At 46.4% G+C, this 23,678-nt stretch overlaps 1 protein-coding gene across 1 annotated transcript; it reads right to left on the minus strand.

Annotated features, from left to right (window-relative positions):
- Window positions 1-14,658: 14,658 nt before the first annotated feature.
- On the minus strand, window positions 14,659-23,426 carry LOC149338108 (uncharacterized). The gene is made up of 4 exons (XM_089550101.1): window positions 23,202-23,426; window positions 21,203-21,362; window positions 20,582-20,650; window positions 14,659-14,696 (listed from the first exon to the last, which is right to left on the minus strand). The coding sequence occupies exons 1-4, from the start codon at window positions 23,424-23,426 to the stop codon at window positions 14,659-14,661; spliced, it is 492 nt and encodes a 163-aa protein (XP_089406227.1).
- Between the last annotated feature and the right edge of the window lie 252 nt (window positions 23,427-23,678).

Below are 23,678 nucleotides of genomic sequence, written 5' to 3' on the forward strand. Positions count from 1 at the left end.
TACCGGCTTGCGCAGTGCTGGCCTTCACTTCCCGACAGCAAAACGACGGATTATATGCCTTTGCACTGTCTAGTAGAGCACGACGGGCTGCAGCCGTTCTGATGTGGCTTGTTACCGGGTTCCGTGTCTGGATGAATGAAGGCCCCTATCCAAATGTAGCAAGAGATAAAAACGATGTGACGATAGCCTACAGTCGCCAAAAATGGGCCGCCAGGCATATATTCAAAGACCTCTTATTCCGTGTGGTTCCTAATTAGGCAAGCAGAAGGTACCATGTTTACCGGCTTGCGCAGTGCTGGCCTGCACTTCCCGACAGCAAAACGACGGTTTTTATGCCTTTGCACTCTCTAGTAGAGCACGACAGGCTGCAGCTGTTGTGATGTGGCTTGTTCCAGGGTTCCGTGTCTGGATGAGTGACAACCCCTATCCAAATTTAGCACGAGATAAAAACGGTGTGACCATAGCCTACAGTCGCCAAAAATGGGCCGCCAGGCATATATTCAAAGTCCTCTTAGTCCGTGTGGTTCCTAATTAGGCAAGCAGAAGGTACCATGTTTACCGGCTTGCGAAGTGCTGGCCTGCACTTCCCGACAGCAAAACGACGGTTTTTATGCCTTTGCACTGTCTAGTAGAGCTCGACAGGCTGCAGCCGTTGTGATGTGGCTTGTTCCCGGGTTCCGTGTCTGGATGAGTGACGACCCCTATCCAAATTTAGCACAAGATAAAAACGATGTGACGATAGCCTACAGTCGCCAAAAAAGGGCCGCCAGGCATATATTCAAAGTCCTCTTAGTCCGCGTGGTTCCTAATTAGGCAAGCAGAAGGTACCATGTTTACCGGCTTGCGCAGTGCTGGCCTGCTCTTCCCGACAGCAAAACGACGGTTTTTATGCCTTTGCACTCTCTAGTAGAGCACGACAGGCTGCAGGCGTTGTGATGTGGCTTGTTCCAGGGTTCCGTGTCTGGATGAGTGACAACCCCTATCCAAATTTTGCACGAGATAAAAACGGTGTGACGATAGCCTACAGTCGCCAAAAATGGGCCGCCAGGCATATATTCAAAGTCCTCTTAGTCCGTGTGGTTCCTAATTAGGCAAGCAGAAGGTACCATGTTTACCGGCTTGCGCAGTGCTGGCCTGCACTTCCCGACAGCAAAACGACGGTTTTTATGCCTTTGCACTGTCTAGTAGAGCACGACAGGCTGCAGCCGTTGTGATCTGGCTTGTTCCCGGGTTCCGTGTCTGGATGAGTGACGACCCCTATCCAAATTTAGCACGAGATAAAACGATGTGACGATAGTCTACAGTCGCCAAAAACGGGCCGCCAGGCATATATTCAAAGGGCTCTTTGTCCATGTGGGTCCTAATTAGCCAAGCAGAAGGTACCATGTTTACCGGCTTGCGCAGTGCTGGCCTGCTCTTCCCGGCAGCAAAACGACGGTTTTTATGCGTTTGCACTGTCTAGTAGAGCACGACAGGCTGCAGCCGTTGTGATGTGGCTTGTTCCCGGGTTCCGTGTCTGGATGAGTGACGACCCCTATCCAAATGTAGCAGGAGATAAAAACGATGTGACGATAGCCTACAGTCGCCAAAAATGGGCCGCCAGGCATATATTCAAAGGCCTCTTAGTCCGTGTGGTTCCTAATTATGCAAGCAGAAGGTACCATGTTTACCGGCTTGCGCAGTGCTGGCCTGCTCTTCCCGACAGCAAAACGACAGTTTTTATGCCTTTGCACTGTCTAGTAGAGCACGACAGGCTGCAGCCGTTGTGATGTGGCTTGTTCCCGGGTTCCGTGTCTGGATGAGTGACGACCCCTATCCAAATTTAGCACGAGATAAAAACGATGTGACGATAGCCTACAGTCGCCAAAAATGGGCCGCCAGGCATATATTCAAAGTCCTCTTAGTCCATGTGGTTCCTAATTAGGCAAGCAGAAGGTACCATGTTTACCGGCTTGCGCAGTGCTGGCCTGCACTTCCCGACAGCAAAACGACGGTTTTTATGCCTTTGCACTCTCTAGTAGAGCACGACAGGCTGCAGCCGTTGTGATGTGGCTTGTTCCAGGGTTCCGTGTCTGGATGAGTGACAACCCCTATCCAAATTTAGCACGAGATAAAAACGGTGTGACGATAGCCTACAGTCGCCAAAAATGGGCCGCCAGGCATATATTCAAAGTCCTCTTAGTCCGTGTGGTTCCTAATTAGGCAAGCAGAAGGTACCATGTTTACCGGCTTGCGCAGTGCTGGCCTGCACTTCCCGACAGGAAAACAACGGTTTTTATGCCTTTGCACTGTCTAGTAGAGCACGACAGGCTGCAGCCGTTGTGATGTGGCTTGTTCCCGCGTTCCGTGTCTGGATGAGTGACGACCCCTATCCAAATTTAGCACGAGATAAAAACGATGTTACGATAGCCTATAGTCGCCAAAAAAGGGCCGCCAGGCATATATTCAAAGTCCTCTTAGTCCGCGTGGTTCCTAATTAGGCAAGCAGAAGGTACCATGTTTACCGGCTTGCGCAGTGCTGGCCTGCTCTTCCCGGCAGCAAAACGACGGTTTTTATGCCTTTGCACTGTCTAGTAGAGCACGACAGGCTGCAGCCGTTGTGATGTGGCTTGTTCCCGGGTTCCGTGTCTGGATGAGTGACGACCCCTATCCAAATGTAGCAGGAGATAAAAACGATGTGACGATAGCCTACAGTCGCCAAAAATGGGCCGCCAGGCATATATTCAAAGGCCTCTTAGTCCGTGTGGTTCCTAATTATGCAAGCAGAAGGTACCATGTTTACCGGCTTGCGCAGTGCTGGCCTGCTCTTCCCGACAGGAAAACGAGAGTTTTTATGCCTTTGCACTGTCTAGTAGAGCACGACAGGCTGCAGCCGTTGTGATGTGGCTTGTTCCCGGGTTCCGTGTCTGGATGAGTGACGATCCCTATCCAAATTTAGCACGAGATAAAAACGATGTGACGATAGCCTACAGTCGCCAAAAATGGGCCGCCAGGCATATATTCAAAGTCCTCTTAGTCCATGTGGTTCCTAATTAGGCAAGCAGAAGGTACCATGTTTACCGGCTTGCGCAGTGCTGGCCTGCTCTTCCCGACAGCAAAACGACAGTTTTTATGCCTTTGCACTGTCTAGTAGAGCACGACAGGCTGCAGCCGTTGTGATGTGGCTTGTTCCCGGGTTCCGTGTCTGGATGAGTGACGACCCCTATCCAAATGTAGCACGAGATAAAAACGATGTGAAGATAGCCTACACTCGCCAAAAATGGGCCGCCAGGCATATATTCAAAGGCCTCTTAGTCCGTGTGGTTCCTAATTAGGCAAGCAGAAGGTACCATGTTTACCGGCTTGCGCAGTGCTGGCCTGCTCTTCCCGACAGCAAAACGACAGTTTTTATACCTTTGCACTGTCTAGTAGATCACGACAGGCTGCAGCCGTTGTGATGTGGCTTGTTCCCGGTTTCCGTGTCTGGATGAGTGACGACCCCTATCCAAATTTAGCACGAGATAAAAACGATGTCACGATAGCCTACAGTCGCCAAAAATGGGCCGCCAGGCATATATTCAAAGTCCTCTTAGTCCATGTGGTTCCTAATTAGGCAAGCAGAAGGTACCATGTTTACCGGCTTGCGCAGGGCTGGCCTGCACTTCCCGACAGCAAAACGACGGTCTTTATGCCTTTGCACTGTCTAGTAGAGCACGACAGGCTGCAGCCGTTGTGATGTGGCTCTTTCCAGCGTTCCGTGTCTGGATGAGTGACGACCCCTATCCAAATGTAGCACGAGATAAAAACGATTTGACGATAGCCTACAGTCGCCAAAAATGGGCCTCCAGGCATATATTCAACGGCCTCTTAGTCCATGTGGTTCCTAATTAGGCAAGCAGAAGGTACCATGTTTACCGGCTTGCGCAGTTGTGGTCTGCAGATCCCGAGAGCGAAACGACGGGTTATGCCTTTGCACTGCCTAGTAGAGCACAGCAGGCTGCAGCCGATTCCTATCGAAAATATTGAGCGTGGATTCTGCGTGGCTATCTTTGCGTGTTTATTGCCACGCAAAATGTGAGGATTGAGGTAGGTCGCAGAACGTTAGACATCCCCACATAATTTGCGCAAGCCGAGCAAGGCTTGCAAACGCCATACATCATCATATAAAGCGCTCAAGCTGCGCAAGACACGCACAATGCGAGACATCCTCGCGTAATATGCGCAAGCCGTGCGAGTCTCTCAGAACGTGCCAGAGCCAAGGGTGAGTCCCAAAATGTGCAAGAGCCGAGTCTGGCGCACAGAGCACTGGACAGTGTCAAATGGAGTTACCATCATGATAGCGATAATACCTTGCATTGCTGCAAGGCTCCTAAATCACTGCTCAACACGTTACGCTAATGTCCTGCCTTAACGCCTCCTCATCTGTCTTTCATTGCCTCATTCAGCATGTATGTTGTGGGATAACAAGCTTTGCAGAAATGGTGCTTCGTCGGATGGCTCTCATGTGTGTAGCAATCTTGTAAAAGGATATAGATAAGGTCACCTTAACAGGCTTTATTAAAGCCACATCCCTCATTCTAGGTGCCATTTTAGTGCTCTTTAAATGGCCGTGTGGTAGATAGGGTCTTTCAGTTCAAATATCTTGGTATCATATTCACGCATAACATGTCTTGGTCTAAACACACTGATTACGCATGTAATAAAGCACAAAAAGTTAGAAGACACTTTGGCGACTAAAGTGGTGCAAGGCGAAAGCCTGAGTGCAGCATTCTGCCACGAATGTGGTTGTGAATGATGATTCAAGTGCTGCCAGCGAATGACGCATCCATTGGCTGTCTGCTTGTGTCACTGATGTGCGGTTAAGGTGTTAAGCTTCGCCTGTTAAGAGTGGAACGCGACAGCGTCTTGCAACGCTGCCAGGGAGTCCACAGAACGCCATTGCCCATTCGGCTCTACGCCTTGCTGGACGGTAAATTATTTTTGAGGAAAGGAAATGTATTTCTTTCGCATATCTGGATGGACACCTAAACCTCGCCGTTAGGGAAGGGGGGAAGATGGGAGTGAACGAAGACGCCGTATTATTTAGACGCGGCTTTGTTCATTCCAAACCATTCAGCTGCCATGGCGGCGTGGCTAGCGTGCTCATGTCGCACTCCGGAGACCCTGTTTCGGTTCCCCAACTCGACCAATCTCGTAATCGGTTTTATTTAGTTATGTGGTCTGACTAGAAAGGTTAACTAGGCTATTTGATATTTACATTATTGTAATTCTATCCATCGTGTTCTGTCATTCACCTGTCAAATGTTGGAACTGTAGGATGTTCGACACAATGTATATGAAACGAGGAACGTCGAAACGGGCAATGTCGAACTGGGTGGGGAAGTGGGTGGTGGTGGAGCGAACGCGGCTTCGGCCGCTTATCTGTTTTTTCAGCAGCGTCTGCTTCCGCTGACGAGGTTGTTGCTGCGACGCGCGTCTTTCTTTTCTTTTCCTCTTTCTTCTCAACTCTTGCTTCTCCTCTATCTTAATTAGACTAATTTATTAATTAAGCAATGAACTAAACTCAATCTCACTTAGTTGGAGCGTAACTATACGATCCCTTTAAATGGTTGCATGGTTACTAGCCAAAGTACAATTGGCCCCATTTGAAATTCGCGCACGGTGACGTCACGAGCATTTTGACCAATTGAAAAGCGTGAATTTGGGTCGACAACTCCTGCTTACAACGATGAGGCATTAAAGGCTTCCGCCTTAAAAAACTAGGTTATCTACGACGCACGCTACCCAATTCACCAAAAGACACAAAGCTACTGCTGTATAAATCTCTAACCCGCACTGTTCTTGATTACTTTATTTATTTATTTATTTATTTATCATCATACCCATAGCGCCATTGTCTGGCATTACAGTAGGGGGTTGAAGAAAAAGTACACAAATTGCACCTCATGCAGGTGGTTAGAAAAAAATAACAATGAGATAGAAAGAACACGGAATTATTATACATAAAAAATGTCACAGCATGGAAGAAAATGAACCATTTGATAATATGGACACTACTTCCTCAGGCAGCTTGTTCCATCCCGAAACCGTTTTGGGCAAAAAAACATTTTAAAAAGGTCAGTCCGGCATCTGTATTCTTTAAATTTAAGTGGATGATCTCTTTGTAAAGACACGTAATCCGGGTTGGCTATTTATTTGGTTCTGTCTATTCCAGTTATAGAACGAAATATATTACAAATAATTTTAAACGAAGAACTTTCTTTCGTTTTTGAAGGGAGTCCCAAGCCAAAATTTTTTTCGCGCTCGTTACACTAAAATATCGCCCATACTTATTGAAAACAAAACGAACAGCCAAATTCTGAACTCTTTCTAGCTTTTCTAGCTTTACAAATTACAGCTAATGAACATGGACCTCAAACTTCTTACTTGGATTGAATGTTTTCTCACTAACCGTTCTCACTAATCGTAAAGACCAGATGTATGCGCTAAGAGTCAAAGAGGGAAATGTCATAAGCAATATGGATAAGGTAGTTAAAGTCGCCGAAGAGTTCTACTCAAATCTCTACAGTAGTGAATGTAATCAGAACGTTACAGAGAGAGGCAGTAGAGAACAGCAATGGGACATCCCGCCAGTAACGAAGGAGGAAGTAAAGAAAGCCTCAGGAGCAATGCAAAGGGGTAAAGCAGCTGGCGAGGATCAGGTAACAGCAGGTTTGTTGAAGGACGGAGGAGAGATTGTGCTAGAAAAACTAGCAACCCTGTACACGCTTGGCTCGTGACCACGAGCGTATCAGCAGCTTGGAGGAATCCGAACATTATTTTAATTCATAAGAAAGAAGACGACAAGGACTTGAAAATTTACGGACCGATCAGCTTACTATGCACTGCCTACAAGGTATTTACTAAGGTAATCACTAAGAGACCCAGGACAACCTTCGAATTGAATCAACCAAATGATCACTCAGGCTTTCGTAAAGGATACTCAACAAGAGACCATATTCATGCAATCAACCAGGTGATAGAGAAATGGGCAGAATATAACCAACCTCGATATATAGCCTTCATTGACTGACTACCAGACAGCATTTCACTCGGTGGAACCAAAGCTGTCATGCAGGCATTGTGGAATCATGTTGTAGAAGAGTGTTATGTGAAAATATCGGAAGAAATTTATAACGATTGCACAGCTACCATAGTTCTCCATAAGGTCAGCAATAAAATTCCAATAAGGCAAGGTATCAGGCAGGCAGACCCGATCTCACCAAAGCTATTCACTGCCTGTTTACAGGAGTTATTCCGGAGCCTGAAATGGGAACAGTTGGGGATAAGAGTTATTGGAGAATACCTAAGTAATTTGTGACTTCCTGATGACATTGCCTGGCTAAGCCACTCAGAATATGAACTGCAAAGCATGATGAATGAGTAAGACAGGCAGAGCAGAATTGTGCGGCTAGAAATGAACATGCAGAAAACCAAAGTAATGTTCCACAGTCTAGCAAGGGAGCCGCAGTTCGCAATTGGTAGCGAGGTGCTTGAAGTAGTAAGAGGATATGTATACTTAGGGCAGGTAGCGACCGCTGGTCCGGATCATGAGAGGGAAATAACTAGAACAATAAGAATGGTCTGGAGCGCATATGGCAGGTTCTCTCAGATGGTGAAAGGCAGTTTGCCGATATCCCCCAAGAGAAAAGTCGAACACAGCTGTATCTTACTGGAACTCACCTATGGGGCAGAAATGTGGAGGCTAACAATGAGGGTTCAGCTTAATTCAAGGACAGCGCAGCGAGCTATGGAAAGAAAAATGATAGATGTAACGTTAAGAGACCGGAAGCGGGCGGAGTGGGTGAGGAAACAAACGCGGGTTAACGACAGCCTATTGGAAATCAAGAGGAAGAAATGGGCGCGGGCAGGGAGTGTAAGGCGAAGGCAAGATAACCGCTGGTTCTTAAGGGTAACAGAGCGGATTCCATGAGAAGGTAAATGTAGCAGGGGGCGGCAGAAGATTAGGTGGGCGGATGAGATTAAGAAGTTCGCGGGGATACGGTGGCCACAAATGGCAGTGGACAGGGTTAATTGCAGAGGCATCGGAGAGGCCTTTGCCCTGCAGTGGGTGCAGTCAGGCTGATGACGATGAATTTTAACTAATGTATACAGCACTCTATGTATTACAGTTATATGTGTCTGGCCTGCTACAGCCTAGAAATCTTCCATTACAAAATAGGGAAGTGGATAGCACAACTACAGCACAACAGTGGCTATGAAAAGAGATATGGCACATCTGCAGGTAGTAGTCCTGGAAAGTGCATATTTCTCAGTCAGAGCCAATAACACACTAAATTCACAGATGCCATCTCTTGTGTATGTCAACAGGCTATCAAAGAAGCTCAGACCAGGAAGACTATAGAGAAGGAATAGCATCCAGTGATGAGGGGCAAAGGAAGTATACAGCATGAGCAATGACTCACAACTGAAATTACTGCCATAAACCTCATTGCAATCGTAATTATAATTGTAATTGGGTAAGAAGGTTGATGCTTGTATTGCGCATGACACTGTTTTTAGCTGAGCGGCCGGGAGCTTGGCAGTTCCTTGCATCTGCTAGACATGATGCCGAAAAACAAAGGCAGCATTCGAAAAATTCCCCTCTCCAGATGGACAAGTTACAATGACCCACAAGATTGTGGAGATGAGACAGCTGGGTGTGCAGGTTCTACTACCTTAATATTTTGTGTATTCAACAAACAGCCTGTACAAAGTACACCTGCCTTCAAATCGTAATGTGCGAAATTTATGGGGCACTATATAATTTGCAAAATCTCAATTAGGCTATGAAATCAAAAATTTTGACTGATACTGCCTTCCGTTTACTCTGATAGCACCTTTATCTTTAATCATGTAGCAAAGGATTGAGAAAAATCATCACGAGCACAGGTTATATTTGTTAAGCTGTGCTTGACATTGTGCTTTTTTCACTTACTAATGCCTGTATTCCATTAGTCAATGAGTGGGCAAAGGTGCTCAAGCTTATTAGGGGCCAAAAGGCCCTCACTACCTTGCACCTGGCTCCAGCATTCTTCAAGGAATGAGATAGCTGGTGTATGTACGGAATGAACGCAAACCTATGTCACTTTTCTTCCAATGGACTCATTTGCTGAAAGCTATTTTTGGCAAGGCTTTTTGTATACAGAGGTTAAAACATATGCCAAAACACCGGCACCTTGAAGGCCGGCTACAAGTCACAAAAACCTTTCGTTTACAAAATATATGCACGAAAGCAACAGAGCTGGAGAGGCAAGACATGTTATCCTAGCAGTAGCGGCAGTACAAGCCGCACTACTGTCAAAAATCTAAAAAAGTTGTACTGCTGTTTTCTGCCCAACTGTCTCAGTGTTGCATCAGTGAGTATATTTGGCCGGTCAAAATTCTGGTGGTTATGAGCCAGGCTTCATTTTTTTTACGTATGTTCTAACATTTGCGAGCAAAAGTTTTGTAAAAAAATGTCAAGGACAAATAAATGTGACCACGGTTAAAGAATGCAGCGCGAAAAAAACAAACACAAACCAAGAAATGGACAGGACTGGCGGGTCAGCGCCAGTTCTTTATCCATGATCATTTACCAACAAGTCGAAACAGCCACTTTAATTGAAAAGAAATGTGGCCTTTCAACTGTGGCCATTCCATACTTACACAAGTTATATTATTCTGTAAGAACTCTACTGCTATATACGAGGTCGAAGTGCTTTTCTGATGCCTACATAGCTTATTCAGCATTCTTGCCCACTTTTTAACAAATGAAAGATGAGAGCATGTAATCGAAATGAGTGCAATGTCGAGCACGCTGCGACTTGTATAGATAGTGCTATTGGTGCTTTGTATCTAACTTGCACTCGAATGTGCATAACCAGAACAGCTACTGCATCAGCCAGACATGAAAGGTGTACGAACTTAGTTCGAGGAACACTGGCCTCACGTCTTACATCTGATTGTAAGACATTCCTCTGTATTCCGAGTTTTCTAATACCACCATCATTTTTGGCACCGTTACCATATCATAAAAAAGTTTGAGACCTACTGCATACCTAAAGAAAATATGTGTGTAAGCCAAGCATCAGCCGTTCTGTGCAATAAGAAGTCTAAGTGAAAAAGCTTCAATGCAAATTAGGGAAAGCCTTGCCATTTTTGTACTTCTGCTTCTATGACTGCTTGCTGGATTTTTTTCTTTAGTTAAAAGCATTCTTCCACGCCTTATCTGTATACACTATTCCTCCACCAAATGAGTGAATAACCCAAATAGCAATTCCTAAGTAGGGAGAGGGCCTTCCACAGTGACCACACAGGGGCCTTCAAGTTCTTGCAGCAATCAAAACATCGCTTTCTAACACTGGCCCTGAATGCACCACTATACTTTTGTGGCAGGCCAAATACTCATACAATTTATGTTTCAATACCACACAGAAATCCACAACTGCCATTATGAAAATAGCTAAGTAATGTAACCATAAGCTTACCCGGCCAGCATGATCAGAATGGAAGGCACATAGCTTGTGTGCAGCTCCTAAAATGAAAGCAAATTCACATGATTAATTGCAATGACCACAACAAAATGGCTGTGTCTTAACTTGGTTAAGCCTGGAGAATGCGAATCATCATCGTGTCGCGTAATTTGGAGGCGCACAACCACAGCGATGGCGCGAGGTGGGCCCCCGTTTCTCCACTGTCGTGACGTCATCGTGTCACGTGGTGTGACGTCATGTATCACGCGATTTGGAGGCACACAACCACAGCGACGGCGCGAGGTGGGCCCCTGTTTCTCCACTGTCGTGACGTCATCGTGTCACGTGGTGTGACGTCATGTATCAGTTGATTTGGAGGCGCACAACCACAGCGACGGCGCGAGGTGGGCCCCCGTTTCTCCACTGTCGTGACGTCATCGTGTCACGTGGTGTGACGTCATGTATCACGTGATTTGGAGGCGCACAACCACAGCGACGGCGCGAGGTGGCCCCCATTTCTCTACTGTCGTGACGCCATCGTGTCACGTGGTGTAACGTCATGTATCACGTGATTTCGAGGCGTATAACCACGGTGAAGGGCTGAAGTGGTAGCTAAAGTAGTATGCTTCGCATAATACATTCTTGAAAAATCGTGTTTTTGCACCTCTCAGCCCCATGCCTGCCTTATTGCTCCTGCAGAAATGAGGCAAATGTCACCACAGCTTGGGGTTAGCTGGTGGTATCACATTACGCACCTGTCACTATGTGCACCAATCCATTTGTATGAGCTTGGTAATGATAATGGTGGGCGGATGAGATTAAGAAGTTTGCGGGGATACAGTGGCCGCAACTGGGAAATGACAGGGTTAATTGGAGAGACATGGGAGAGGCTTTGCCCTGCAGTGGGTGTAGTCAGGCTGCTGCTGCTGCTGCTGATGATGATCATGATGACAGCCTGAGCACACCTACAAAGTAAAACTGTGAACTCGACCCAGAAGCATTTTACTGTGTTGAAAGAGAACAGGTACAATTGGATTGCCTCATTACCTTGTTATTATCATTAAAAAGTAGAGCACTGTAAGGACTTTCTAACTTACATCGAAACGAATAGGTTACAGTGAACTTTCACGGACTACACTTCGTGGTGGTTGGCGCTTCCGTTCACTCCTGCGGAGTTGTGTAGATTCGGATGTCCCTGTAGTGTCTGGGACTCCCACAGCTGGCAGCGGCGCGGGAGTCTCGTGGTCTGGAGACGAGGGAGGAGGAGCCGGATTGAGGTGCTCTCTTGTGCGCTGAAACTGTTGACCCTCTTCCGTTTTGACGATGTAGGCACGAGGAGTCTCAGCCCGCTGTACGACCATGACAGGGGACCACGATCTTGAGGGCACGTTGTACATAATTGCGGTCGAGCCAGTGCGAAGCTCTGGAAGAGGCCGTGTACCTCTGTTGTAGAAGCAGCGTTGCTTGCTCCTCATGTCTTCTAGCCTTCGTCGCTGAGCACGAGACTCCCGCGCCGCTGCCAGCTGTGGGAGTCCCAGACACTACAGGGACATCCGAATCTACACAACTCCGCAGGAGTGAACGGAAGCGCCAACCACCACGAAGATACCCGGCGCCTGAGTTCTAAAACTCTGTTTGTTTCGACGATAAAAAAAAAGAGAGAGACGAGATGTGACGTAGTGCAAGTCATGCACACGCGCCTAGCCGGACAGAAGCCGCCCCCATTTCTGTTATCTAACTGCTTTCCTATATAACCGCTCGCCTGCTTGAATAAAGCGTCATTCATGCACCATGCTTCGTCGTGTCCACATATGCCAACCTCACATTCACTAGCCCTGTTTTTCGGCTGTAATTACCACGGTCTCAGCTCAGTTACAGATTTAAAACCAGCCAAAAGATGCAACAGAGGAAAATAGAAGAAAACAGGTTGGACTATCAATTGAATTTTCTGTGAAGGAAAAGAAGGCTCGCATGAAGATGCGCGGCCCACACCAGCGATGTGGCGCTGTGGGTATTACAATAAATAAATAAATAAATAAAAAAGGCAGGACAACAAATAACAGTCACCGATCGACAAGCACGTCATCTAAAAGAGAAAATTATTTCCGTTGAAGATTGACTAATGGCTTCGCTACTCATGCAGCCTTTGGCTTGGAGATATGCATCAGATACCTTATAGATTTGTTTAGCACTTCTATACACCACTGAAGTGTCACAGAAATTAGGCGTGCACACTGATGGGGGATCTTATGATTTACACTTACGACAATGGCACTGTAGTGCCAGATTAGAAGATGCCTTCCCCCTAACGAGTTAGTGCTCACTCAGGAACGCATTAAAGACATCTGCACATATCAATGAAGTAGTTTCTTGCCCAAGATAGCGGAATGTGATAAACCACTTCTTGAAAGTCCTGAACCTAGTTTTATGGGATACTGTACTGCTATCCCGGTTTTTAACAGCAGCGCAAAGGCCACCAACACAATGCCTGGTGCAAAAATTACATTTAAAAATTTTCCCGCCACTCGATTTGAACTCATGAAGTCTACACAAAGGACTCCATGATAACCGTTCTGAGGTGAATGGCAGTTCAGCCTAGCCTCTGGAATCTGTGCAAAAAAAAAAAAACGGTTGCGGCGCATTGCAATTTACTTCCGAAATCAGCCGGTGCTGATGACAATTGTATTTTTTTCTTTTTCTGGCTTATGAAGCTCCACTTTCAGAAAAAGTGACGTCTTTGTGGTTAGAATGCAGAACTCTATCAACACAGGTCAACTTCAGTTTGCCATTAGTGTCCCTTTATTGCCCCAAAGCTGAACATTAGCTCCATCCATAGAGGAGGGCTGTGCGTAAATTTCGACCACCAAGGATTCTTTAATATGCCCTGACATTGCACAGCACACAGGCAAATATGCATTTCGCCTTGTCGAAACATAGTCACCGCAATTCAATCCTGCGTCTTTGGGCTCAGAAGCGCAACACCAATGCAGTAGGCCACAGCAGCAGGTGAAAAACAAAAAAAGAGCACTTAATAGGCAACCTAACTTGCCAAAATGAACATAACGAGGGGTCACACAAGTAGCAGCGGACTGGGAAAATAAAAGCTACTTGTGTCGGAAGATGTCTTCAGTGCTTACCTCAAAAGCCTGCTTCCTTGCTGGGCATCCTAACACAAGTGAAAGGCTGGCAAAGCCATACTGCAGAGCTTGGAAGAGGCGTTGCTCGTAAAGCTATGGGGAGCTTGCTGCATGGTAAAATACACATTTAACAGCAGCACAGTGACAAAAATGGACTAGAATCAAGCATGCAAGGCACAAACAGGGGCACAGTGCACATTCTTCGCCCTGGTGGATCAACTGGCTTCTTCTGTCTTCCTAGTATTGGCAGTTTGAACAGTAGTGCTCACCTATACAATAGTTTTAAGCGAAATAGAAAGTGTCATCCCTGACATTAGTCTTATTAGGTTTAGTTTGCGTTTACTGCTTCTTTTCAGTCTTCTTATTGCACAAAAAGCTTATAACACTCAGAGACACCACATTTTGGATCCATTTCCTGACTACAAAAGAACTACGTAGAAACTAGGCACCCAGCCAGCAGAAAAGTAACACCTAACCAGGTTGCCACCTCATATCTGCTGGTGAAAATTTCCGCTACATGTCGACACAATCGGCCGAAAACGAGACTTTCTTGAACAGATTAAATTATTAAACGATACCATTTTGGTGATCTCCTTGGACGTTCAGGCATGACAGTGTCTTTTACTATGAGGAACAAAAGCACATGCCTAATTGCACGCTTGAGAAAAGATAAATTTACAACTTAACCTGTTGACATTGTGATATATGTGAACCAAAAAGAGTTTTTAAATTGTGAGGTCTAACATCCCAAATAAACACACGGGTTAAGAGGAATGCTTCAATGGAGGGCCTCAGATTAACTAAGATACCCTGATGTTCCTTAACGTATGCTGACTCGGCACAGCAGGCAGGGGTCTTTTGTGTTTCGCCTCCATCGAAACATGGCCACCTCAGCCGAGATTGATCTCAGCTCCTCAGGTTCAGCAGCTGAGCTCCATAAACACTGAATCACAGCAATAGAACGCGAAACAAAGATGCTTTCTGTAACCTACCTGTTCAAATGAAGACCGCCTAAATAATTCACAAAGACGAACCTCGGCAGAGCCACATCACTTGAGCACGCCGCCAAGCATGATGATTCGGCACACTGCGAGCACGCAGTGAAAAAGTATACAGCGGAAAGCAGCAAGCTCATGCCTAGAAACAGTATGCTGAGGCCGTCAAGGTTGGGACAGAGATCAAGTTTTGTGCTGACATTTCCCTGCTTCAACAGCTGACCAGAGAAAAGAACATTTCTGTGAGTTTGCCTTTTTCGAGCTGCTCTCCTGAAGGGTGCTACACCCAAAAACTAGTGAAATAAATGTGCAAATATAGCTATTTCTGCACATCCATTTAAAGATCACAAGGGTGGCACAAAACACCAAGTAGCTGACAAGGAACAGGTCCACGAAGGGTCAACGCTCTCACACTCCCGAACCTTTACTCGCAACAATGATTCAGTCAACTGCGAGCTATAAAAAGCTGCGCACTCGAAAGTGGAGGCATTTCCATGAAAAAAGCAGAAATGAGCCGGTCGCAGAATGGAACACGACTGTTTAACCACATTTCGAAGTGGGCCTGGCAACAAAAAATTCATATCTGCGGCAGTCATTCACAAGCTAGCTTCAGGCGAGACATCACTTGCATACCGACATCCAGCACCTTTTCTTCAATACATGCCACCATTCAAAAGAACAGACCACCACAGACAGATATTTTCAGTAGAAGGCTGGTTTCCTTCAAATTCTACATGCGTCCGTCAATTTGAAATCTGCATGATTAGCACTGATTACACATTATCACGGGTATGATAAAATAGTGCCAACTGCAGAAAAAACACACTGTTTTCCCTTAACATCAGGTAAGTGTTGAAGAGGTACCTCAGCATATTTAAGTCAAAGTCAGACTTATTTGCGCCATTGGTAATAATCATGCAACAATCAAGTTTGTTCTTCGTACATATTAAAGGCTCAATTACCCTTAAATTTCACTGCAACTTCGGGATTTAGGGCAAATGGAGCTAGGGCACCTGTGTGCATTTTGCAATTGTTTGGACCATTTCCGCTCCGAGCCAAAGTATGTGAACGCGAGTGCCAAAACAGAGGGCGAAAAACTTCAAAGCAATTTGTTTTTTTCTCACCGTTCTGCTATCCAAGGCTCGACTACACTGGCTCGGCTACAAGTACGAACGCAGCTGGACCATACGGAGCTTCGTACCTTAAATACACAATTTCTAAAAGTACAAGTGAAATACAAGTGAAAGAGGAGGAAGTTCAATCCTAACGCATAGAGCTGATTCGCAGCCTACGTAGTTTAACTGTTCGAGCGCTGTAACTTCAATTACAGCGTAATATACGGCAAGTATGTGAAGCCCGGGCCGAAGATTTATTGGCAGACACATATTCCATTCTCGCCGTGAGATGAATGGCAGTACGGCGCCGATATCGTGCATCCCGCGATCGGCGAAGCTGTGCATATTTGCATGGCATACTGACCATGACCGTGTGACCACTGACACTACACGCGCATTCATTCTCGTGCGGCGCCAGCAAACAACCTTTCAGCGCTGCGTGCTGCCGCGATAGGCACTGCGTCTTCGCATCTCTGTACTAGCTGTGTTGACGTGGCCAGTTGTGCGCAAAGGCTTTGAAATAATGTACAGGTTCGAAGAAAATTAACTTACCCATGTCACCCGGGTAGTGGTCTCCCATCAGCTGCTCCGACATGCAGAAAATGATCACCGCCCTCAGCATAGTGTTTCCAGTGAAGGCGCGCAAAGGACGACGCGCTATCCCTCGAGCCCGCTGACACACAGGTTTACTCAGCACCTTACCACGTTTTCGTACATCGCACCAGCGAATTTCACTGCTGTCGGTGCATCACATATCGGAAGAGTGACAAATGCTCATGCCATCGATGGTTCATGCCCTCGGCAGCACAAAGCACTACAAACAGACCGCGGAGCGTTCGTTTGCTAGCGCTTCGGCCAGTTCCGGCTTTCTTCGGCCTGTTTAGAGAGGCGTCGCCTCCAGGCATGCTTCCAGGTCGCCAGTTTTGTGCTCCATGCTTTTGGGAAATGCGATAGCAAAGCACTAAAACCAAGTGAAACTTTCGTTAGAACAATAATTAAGTATTTGTGCACATATTTGTAATAAAAAATTGAGAAATTTGGGACGCGTGGATGCATGAATGTGCGTGTCGGTACATGCGTGCGTGCGTGCGTCAGTGCGCATGGTCTAACGCGTCAAATCCAAAGTCGATCCGACATACTGCATGGTCTCTGAGATCACCCGCAGGCGAACGAGTGCACGGGCGAGTGATCTCGGAGGCCATGCATGCTTTAGTTACAGCTGCCTGATGCTGCTTACGCCGCATGTTTGCGGTACGTTTGCGGTGATAGCAAATGCTGCTCTCGGCTATACTTGAATTACTGCCGTAAGCTTCGTTTGTTTTCTCGTGCTGCTGCTGCGCGCTTTTGCGCGCCGCTGTTACTGTGCTGGAATCGCAAAAGAAGAATTACCGGTGTGTGCTGCTGGTTGGCGCGTGCTCATCCAAGAGGTGTAGCAGCTCCTATTTAACTAATCCGTCGGGGCATATGTGTTATGGATGTCTGGTCGACAACGATAATGAGGTCAGCAGTGCGGTGCCGTCGTTTCATGAGTGGAACCTTTCGGCACTGCTGACCTCGTTGTAAAAATGCCTGGCTCATAAGCAGCGACAGTGGCCATGGTTTCTGCGATGTGTTTCGATTACAAGACTGCGCCCTTCTACAGTGTGGATTGCTTGGAAACTTAGTCGGCGATGTGCTTATTGTGCCTGCAACGTCTGTGGCTGTCAGCTCAAACTGACCGCCTGCGAGCGCTGCCTTCTTTTGCGATGTGAATGGTGACGGGACACTTACTGCCTGTGTCCGGAGCTTATAGCAAAAGCGAAGAATGTTATGTATGAAGGTTTGACCAAGTGCGTGTGTCAATCTGGACCTTTAGCAAGTCATACGAGATGCGACATGCAAAAGTGGTCCACCAGTCGCTTCAGCAGAAAGGAGTGCGGAGGTTTTGTACGTTACTTCAATCCAGAACTGCCCATGCAAATATTTCAACTCGTCTCTTGCCTAAACAGCATAGAAAAGAAGCTAAAGCAACAAAACTGCTGTTTCCATGTTGTATATTGATTCCGAACTCGTGCTAGAGGTGGGAAATATGTAGCAGTTATTTGCGGAGTTACAGCCTATGAATCACGTCCAGCTTCATGCAACTGCAGGTTAGGATATCCGCCTTACTTGGTATTGACTTTGTGACCAGACATAGACATCTGTCAACTAAAAGAAATTTCTTTGCTATAGGATTCTGCAGCATTATGTATGCTTCTGTACACTGAATGCCGGGTGCGTCCCCTCTCTTGAAAGCACTCAGATTTGTGTACGTATCAGTACGTTTGAGATAAGAAAATTTTATCAGCTTCTTTTCTTTATTTTAAAATTAACTATACGGCATGTTGCAAAAAAATGTTTCAAGGAAAAGTATTTCAGTTTAGAGTATAACAGCTCAACAAAGTCGTTTTGGGCATTCTGGTAACTTCAAGATGGTATCTGATGGTTGCATACAGATGTGCAAGTCAAACCTCAACGGACATCACACTTAACTGTATTGCTGAGCTTATCCTTTCATGCTTTTTATGTCTGTGTAGATCACCTAGGGAAGTTCAGTATTGGATGTTGGATTTCATAGTTCTACTACAACTTTTATATTCCTTTCTACACATGAAATATGACGGAACTCGATCACATTCTCCAGTCAAACCTCTGACGCCTTACAAGCGTTCCTTACTGTGCACCGTTATCCGAGTGCATTATATCCACTCAAGTGCAGCACACTGTTGTGTTGCTTTTGGTCTCCGAATGTGAGTCTGAGCAATTTGATGGAATCATAGCGCATCCAGATGGTCTTTGTGGTAGTGCAAATTTCAAAACAGATTGTAGAAGAATAAAGTGTGTGATACTTCGTCATGCATCATGCAATGCCGGTGCTAATCAGGCAACATGTGTGGTATATATACTTCGCACATTTGAGATTCATTGGCTATGTTCTGGAGCCCCACTGGGAATTAATTAATCGATCTGTGATTTGTCACTGAAATTGAGACATGCAACATGCAGCATGCAGTGCTGTGGCTTATGGTGTGGTGTGTAGAAGTGCACCTTACTTTCACGAACTTGCACGCCTGTATTCCTTTTCGCAGTGTATATCAAGGGGAAGATTTAGTGCATTCTCGCACTAGACACATGGGCGGCGGCTTGAGGCGCCTAAAGGAGAAGCAAGCTTTTTTCTGAACTGGCGCAGAAAAAAGGTTGGGGGAAAGAATTAAGAACGCGGGGGGGGGGGGGGGTGTAATGACGCAACTAGCTCATTACTCCATCTCCATCTCATTACTTTGTGGCAATGAGATGGAGGACTGCCGCCGAAGGGGAACAGGGGAATGCGCCGACAAAAGGGGAAGACTGAAAACGGTGCCCCGTGCGACTGTCGTGCTTCTCGGCCTCAGGGAGTGAAGAATGGTTTCTTCTCAGAAGTCGTTTCGAAACGCAAGAAGACAACAGGACGGCTCGGGTGCACTGGCGCTGCGCTTGTTTTCGCTCTTACTAGCTAGCCAGAGAGGCTAACAGTGGCGCGTGTGTTTTAAATTCTCTTTGTTTCTTTTTGTTTTGGTATCCTCGAGTTAGCCACGGCGACTTACAGCGAGGCGTGTATAAGCGTCTAAACGGTTGCGGGAAAGCCAAGTATTGGTTGAAGAGTAAGTTTTGGCGGGAGGATTGTCTATTGGTTGAGGATGGAGTTTTGGCGGGAATGTAACGACATGAGTGCGCGCGAAGGAGAGCGCTGGAGGTTGGGTGTGTGGCAGCCGGACAGATCGGTCGTGTGCGGCCGGTGGTGGTCCCTGGGGCCGAGAGCCGGGAGCTGGAGAAGCGAGTTATTTGAGCGGCGGCCGGACCGGTTGGCCGTTTGTGGCCAGCGGAGGTCCGAAGTCGTGGAAGGTTTAGGTTCTATTTTTTAATTAAAGCGGAGAGGCCGAAACCTTCCAGCATATGTAAACCATTTGGGTATATATTTTAATGAAAAACTATATATATATTGTAATGAGAAAAGCCTTCAAAGTGCCTCACCATCCAAAGGCAAGCACACCGGCCTGAACTCACCTGTCGCGAAGTACCTCCCCAGGCCCAAGCAGCACACCAACAATGGACCGACGCTGGCATAATGCTGGTCAAAACCGGCTCGAAAGTCGTACCGACGTCGGCATTGGGGCAAAAAGTTACTTTTTCCAACCTTGGCCTGATGTTCGGACCAACACTGAACCGACATTCATGCCACTATCAGACCACTGTTCAGCCGCTCTACCAACACTGAACCGACATTCATGCCACTATCAGACCACTGTTCAGCCGCTCTACCAACACTGAACCGACATTCATGCCGCTATTGTACCCACTTTCAGCCGCTCTACCAACACCGGCTTGACATACCACAATTAGGCCACTGTTCAGCCTTTCTGCTAACGCTTGCCCGAAGTTTATGCCATTGCATTTCCAGTTCAGCGAATATTCACATTCCAGTTAATGTTCGCATTGGGAAAGCCATGGGTTTTGGCATTGCAAAGCTGCAATCATCTCTTCTATACACATGCACAACAAAATGAGGCAACGAAAGAATCCAACTGAGAAACAATTTATTAAATAATTAGGCACCGTGGCTGGGGACGCGCGGTTGCGCGAGTCCTGCGAGGCAGCGAGGGCCGCGCAGGAGGCGGGACCTTGGGAAGAAGCCAGGGCCGCGCGGGAGGAGGATTTCTGGGAGGTGGGGGCCGCTTGGGGAAGGGAGGGCACTGTGCTGGGGGCTGAAGCACAGAGGCTCGCAGTGGTTGCCAGGCCGGCAGCGGTACTTGGCAGAAACGCTTCGGCAAAACGCCTTTTGCGTCCGCCGCCACGGTCCACCGAACCTGGCAACCACTTCCTAATAAACCCCTGCGCTTCCACCACATCCGCCCCCGTCTTCTCACAGATGGCATCTGCATAAGATAAGCGTTCATTTTAGGCCAGCAGAAAAAGTTTGTTCGTTAACAGAAATCAAGATTATTTCAGCAACAGAGAAAACAGAAAAGGCCACAAGTACATGTTAACTCAAAGTGCGTGCCAAAATGAAAGGACTACAGTATCCAAATACAACTTGAGGAGAAAATCCACCTGAAAGCTCTTCTAACCAACTGTATAAAGCTGCTGCGACATCACGGTCGACCACTTTGCACTACTAACATATGGGAGCACAAATGGCTGGCAGATACAAGGCACGACTACGATCCATGACAAGAGATGGATGTGACTAATGGGAGGGCTTTCTTTGAAAGGCATCTGCTGATTCATATATCTTCAGATGCACATGGAAGAAAACTGCAGATGACTACCCCCATAAAAACAGTAACAAAATATTCACCTGTAATGAAAAAGAAAACTGGTAAAGTATCAACTAAAAAGAAGAAAAGAAAACGAAGCGCAGCAGAACCTGGTGCATGTTCTTCCACTCATCTTTTAAAATTCAGTTAAAAGCTACTGCAACAACATACCTGTTGCCACCTTGCATAACTTCAGGGCAATAAATGACCACTTGCCCTTGCAGCTATGGAGGTTGTACATCCTCTGCACAGCCACCCCCATGATGGCGGTCGTTATGTTGGAGCCCACCTCCCTCAGGCCCTTGCCCCCCAGGCGGACCAGCTGCTTTCGCTGAAAAGAAACACCACAGGTGCACAAGCTATTAGGCACAAACATCGATTATAATTTCATTTAGTTTAGCAGAATCGAATAGCTAAGACAATTGTGTGACTACCTGTCAACAGCCCATGCGAGTACCTACAATCATAATGCATAATTTCTGTATGATACAATAGCTTGACTAGTTGCTACCAGCAGAAAGCACCACCACCAATATGGCCATTCTTTTTTTTCCCAGTTTACTAAGAGCAGGGAAACTTTAGCGATTAAGCAAAGGTGGCCAACTCCTACCCATTATGCTTTGCATCTTGGACATTATATTATAACTATAATGCTTTTTGCAGATATCTATGTGCTGGATGTGTTTTCTCTGCACAGCCGTTGCGCTAAAATTGATTTGGTTTGTAGAACTTAAAGTTCCAAAGTGACTCAGGCTATGATGAGGGACACCATAGTGGAGGGCTCCGGAAGTTTCGACCACGTGGGGTCTTTAACATGCGCCACTGACATCACACTGCACACGGGCGCCTTGCTTTTCGCCTCAATGGAAAACTGGCCATCACGGCTGGGTTTGAACCTGAGTCTTTGGGTTCAGCAGTCGAGTGCCGTAACCACTGAGCCACCATGGCGGGGCTCACTACCCTGAAATTGAGCAGTCTAATTAATGCTATACAAAGGGCGCTTATTTAAATCCCCGAGCACCTGAGTAAAGCTGCGTGCTTAGCAACCACATTTAATTAAACGATGTTGCTTGTTTTTGGCAGCAGATTAAGTAATGAAATGTGCATAATGTGAGCAAAAGACAGGGAAGAGGTGGGTTAAAGCTGCCCCATTATTTGGGAAACCTAGCCGAAATTGAAGACGCGCTGAGAGAGGACCAACTTCCAGCTGTGTTCACAGCAATTCATGCAACAGTATATTAACCGAAAGCTCAGCTTCCTGTAAAACAGACCTTACAACATCCTTAATGTTAGCTACAAAGTACACTGCTGAACTAAATTAAAATAGCACAACAATAAATGACAAATGTAAGGAAAATGAGGGGCTCGTTATGAGACACATACGAAGAAAGGCAGCCACAGGCAACAAAAGCATAGGGGATTTTTTTTTGCTGTTGATCGATGTAAAACAATAATGTAATCACAGAAATATTTGACTGAGAAAAAAAATTTGTTCGAACCAAGTCTGCTATGCAACGACCGGCCACCGGCAGAGCTCTGGAAAACTACATCGAATGACATTGAGTGACACCATCTGAGAGCAACTGCCCCAAAAAAGCCTGTGACTGCACCGCCAAATACCAAGCTACTACAAGATGTGACAGGTGCAATGCTTCGCACAGAACCAGCATCAGTAGCTTGGTTTGCTGTTTAGCGCTCCTTCTCGCCTAAACGCTCTGATGCGACAGCAGTCTCGCAGGTGGCATTTTCTTTGCATTGCGTGGCTGAAACATGTGGCTGAAAACAATTTTTTTTTTGGAGGAACGATCTCTCAGCAGTGGTGGTCATAATTTACTGCATAACTGTGCGTGTGTACCTGCAAATATTTCTTCTATTTTGAACTCCCTATTCTTAGGAATTCCTGAAAATGTTCACTGAAACAGCCAGTGTGTATATCAGCAAGCAACTTTCATGAACAAGACATTTACATTAACAAAACACACTGTGACAGCACACTCCAGCACAACAGTAGGAATTATATCTATGAAGAGCATGTTATTCACAGAGCACGGCATGCAAATACTCTTGGAGCTCAAGATTTCTTCACAAACCTCGGAATTACATTATGCATGCAATTCGTTAGTAGGCATTCATTTTTTCCAGACACGAATTATCAGAAACATTAAATCACCAGTCCAGCAGCCACGCTGTCGTCCTGGACGGCAGCTTCCACAGTGTCCAACTCCTCGGGGGAGAATGCGGGCAGTGCAAGGGTGGGAGGCGGTGGCGAGGGGGACACTGGCCGAGTCCTCTGCTCCAGCTGCCGGTCCGACCGCAGCAGCACGTGATCCTCTAGCCTTTGTAACCGCTGCATTAATTCGCGCTGCTCCTGTCGGACCTCCAGCACCAGGCGCATCAGCTTCAGCAGGGTAGCTGAAACTGAAGCAATCAACAATTTCAGTGAGAGCAGGGTTAACCTGGGCGCAATAATATCATTTGCGCACTGAGGTACAATAAACAACAGTATGAGGCTAACAGTAGGCAGCAACACACTCTGTACTATGCTCCTAAACTTCCACCAGTTTTTATCCTCCAGGACACTTCTAATTCATGTTCTATTCCTTGCTAGCCTAATTTAAATGCCATAAATGTCACCATGCACTGACAA

This window comes from Amblyomma mixtum, chromosome 6 (assembly GCF_055824585.1).
Source record: "Amblyomma mixtum isolate Tamu chromosome 6, ASM5582458v1, whole genome shotgun sequence".
NCBI lineage: Eukaryota > Metazoa > Arthropoda > Arachnida > Ixodida > Ixodidae > Amblyomma > Amblyomma mixtum.

What these genes read in the sequence shown, in the direction of transcription:
- LOC149338108 (XM_089550101.1), bottom strand. Translation starts at nt 23,426, where the DNA reads ATGCGCCTGGTGCTGGAGGTCCGACAGGAGCAGCGCGAATTAATGCAG. An exon ending in GTTATGCAAGGTGGCAACAG is followed by an intron (nt 20,651 to 21,202) that starts GTATGTTGTTGC and finishes TATCTTATGCAG; the next exon opens with ATGCCATCTGTGAGAAGACG. An exon ending in TATTAGGAAGTGGTTGCCAG is followed by an intron (nt 14,697 to 20,581) that starts GTTCGGTGGACC and finishes GCGTGCTCGCAG; the next exon opens with TGTGCCGAATCATCATGCTT.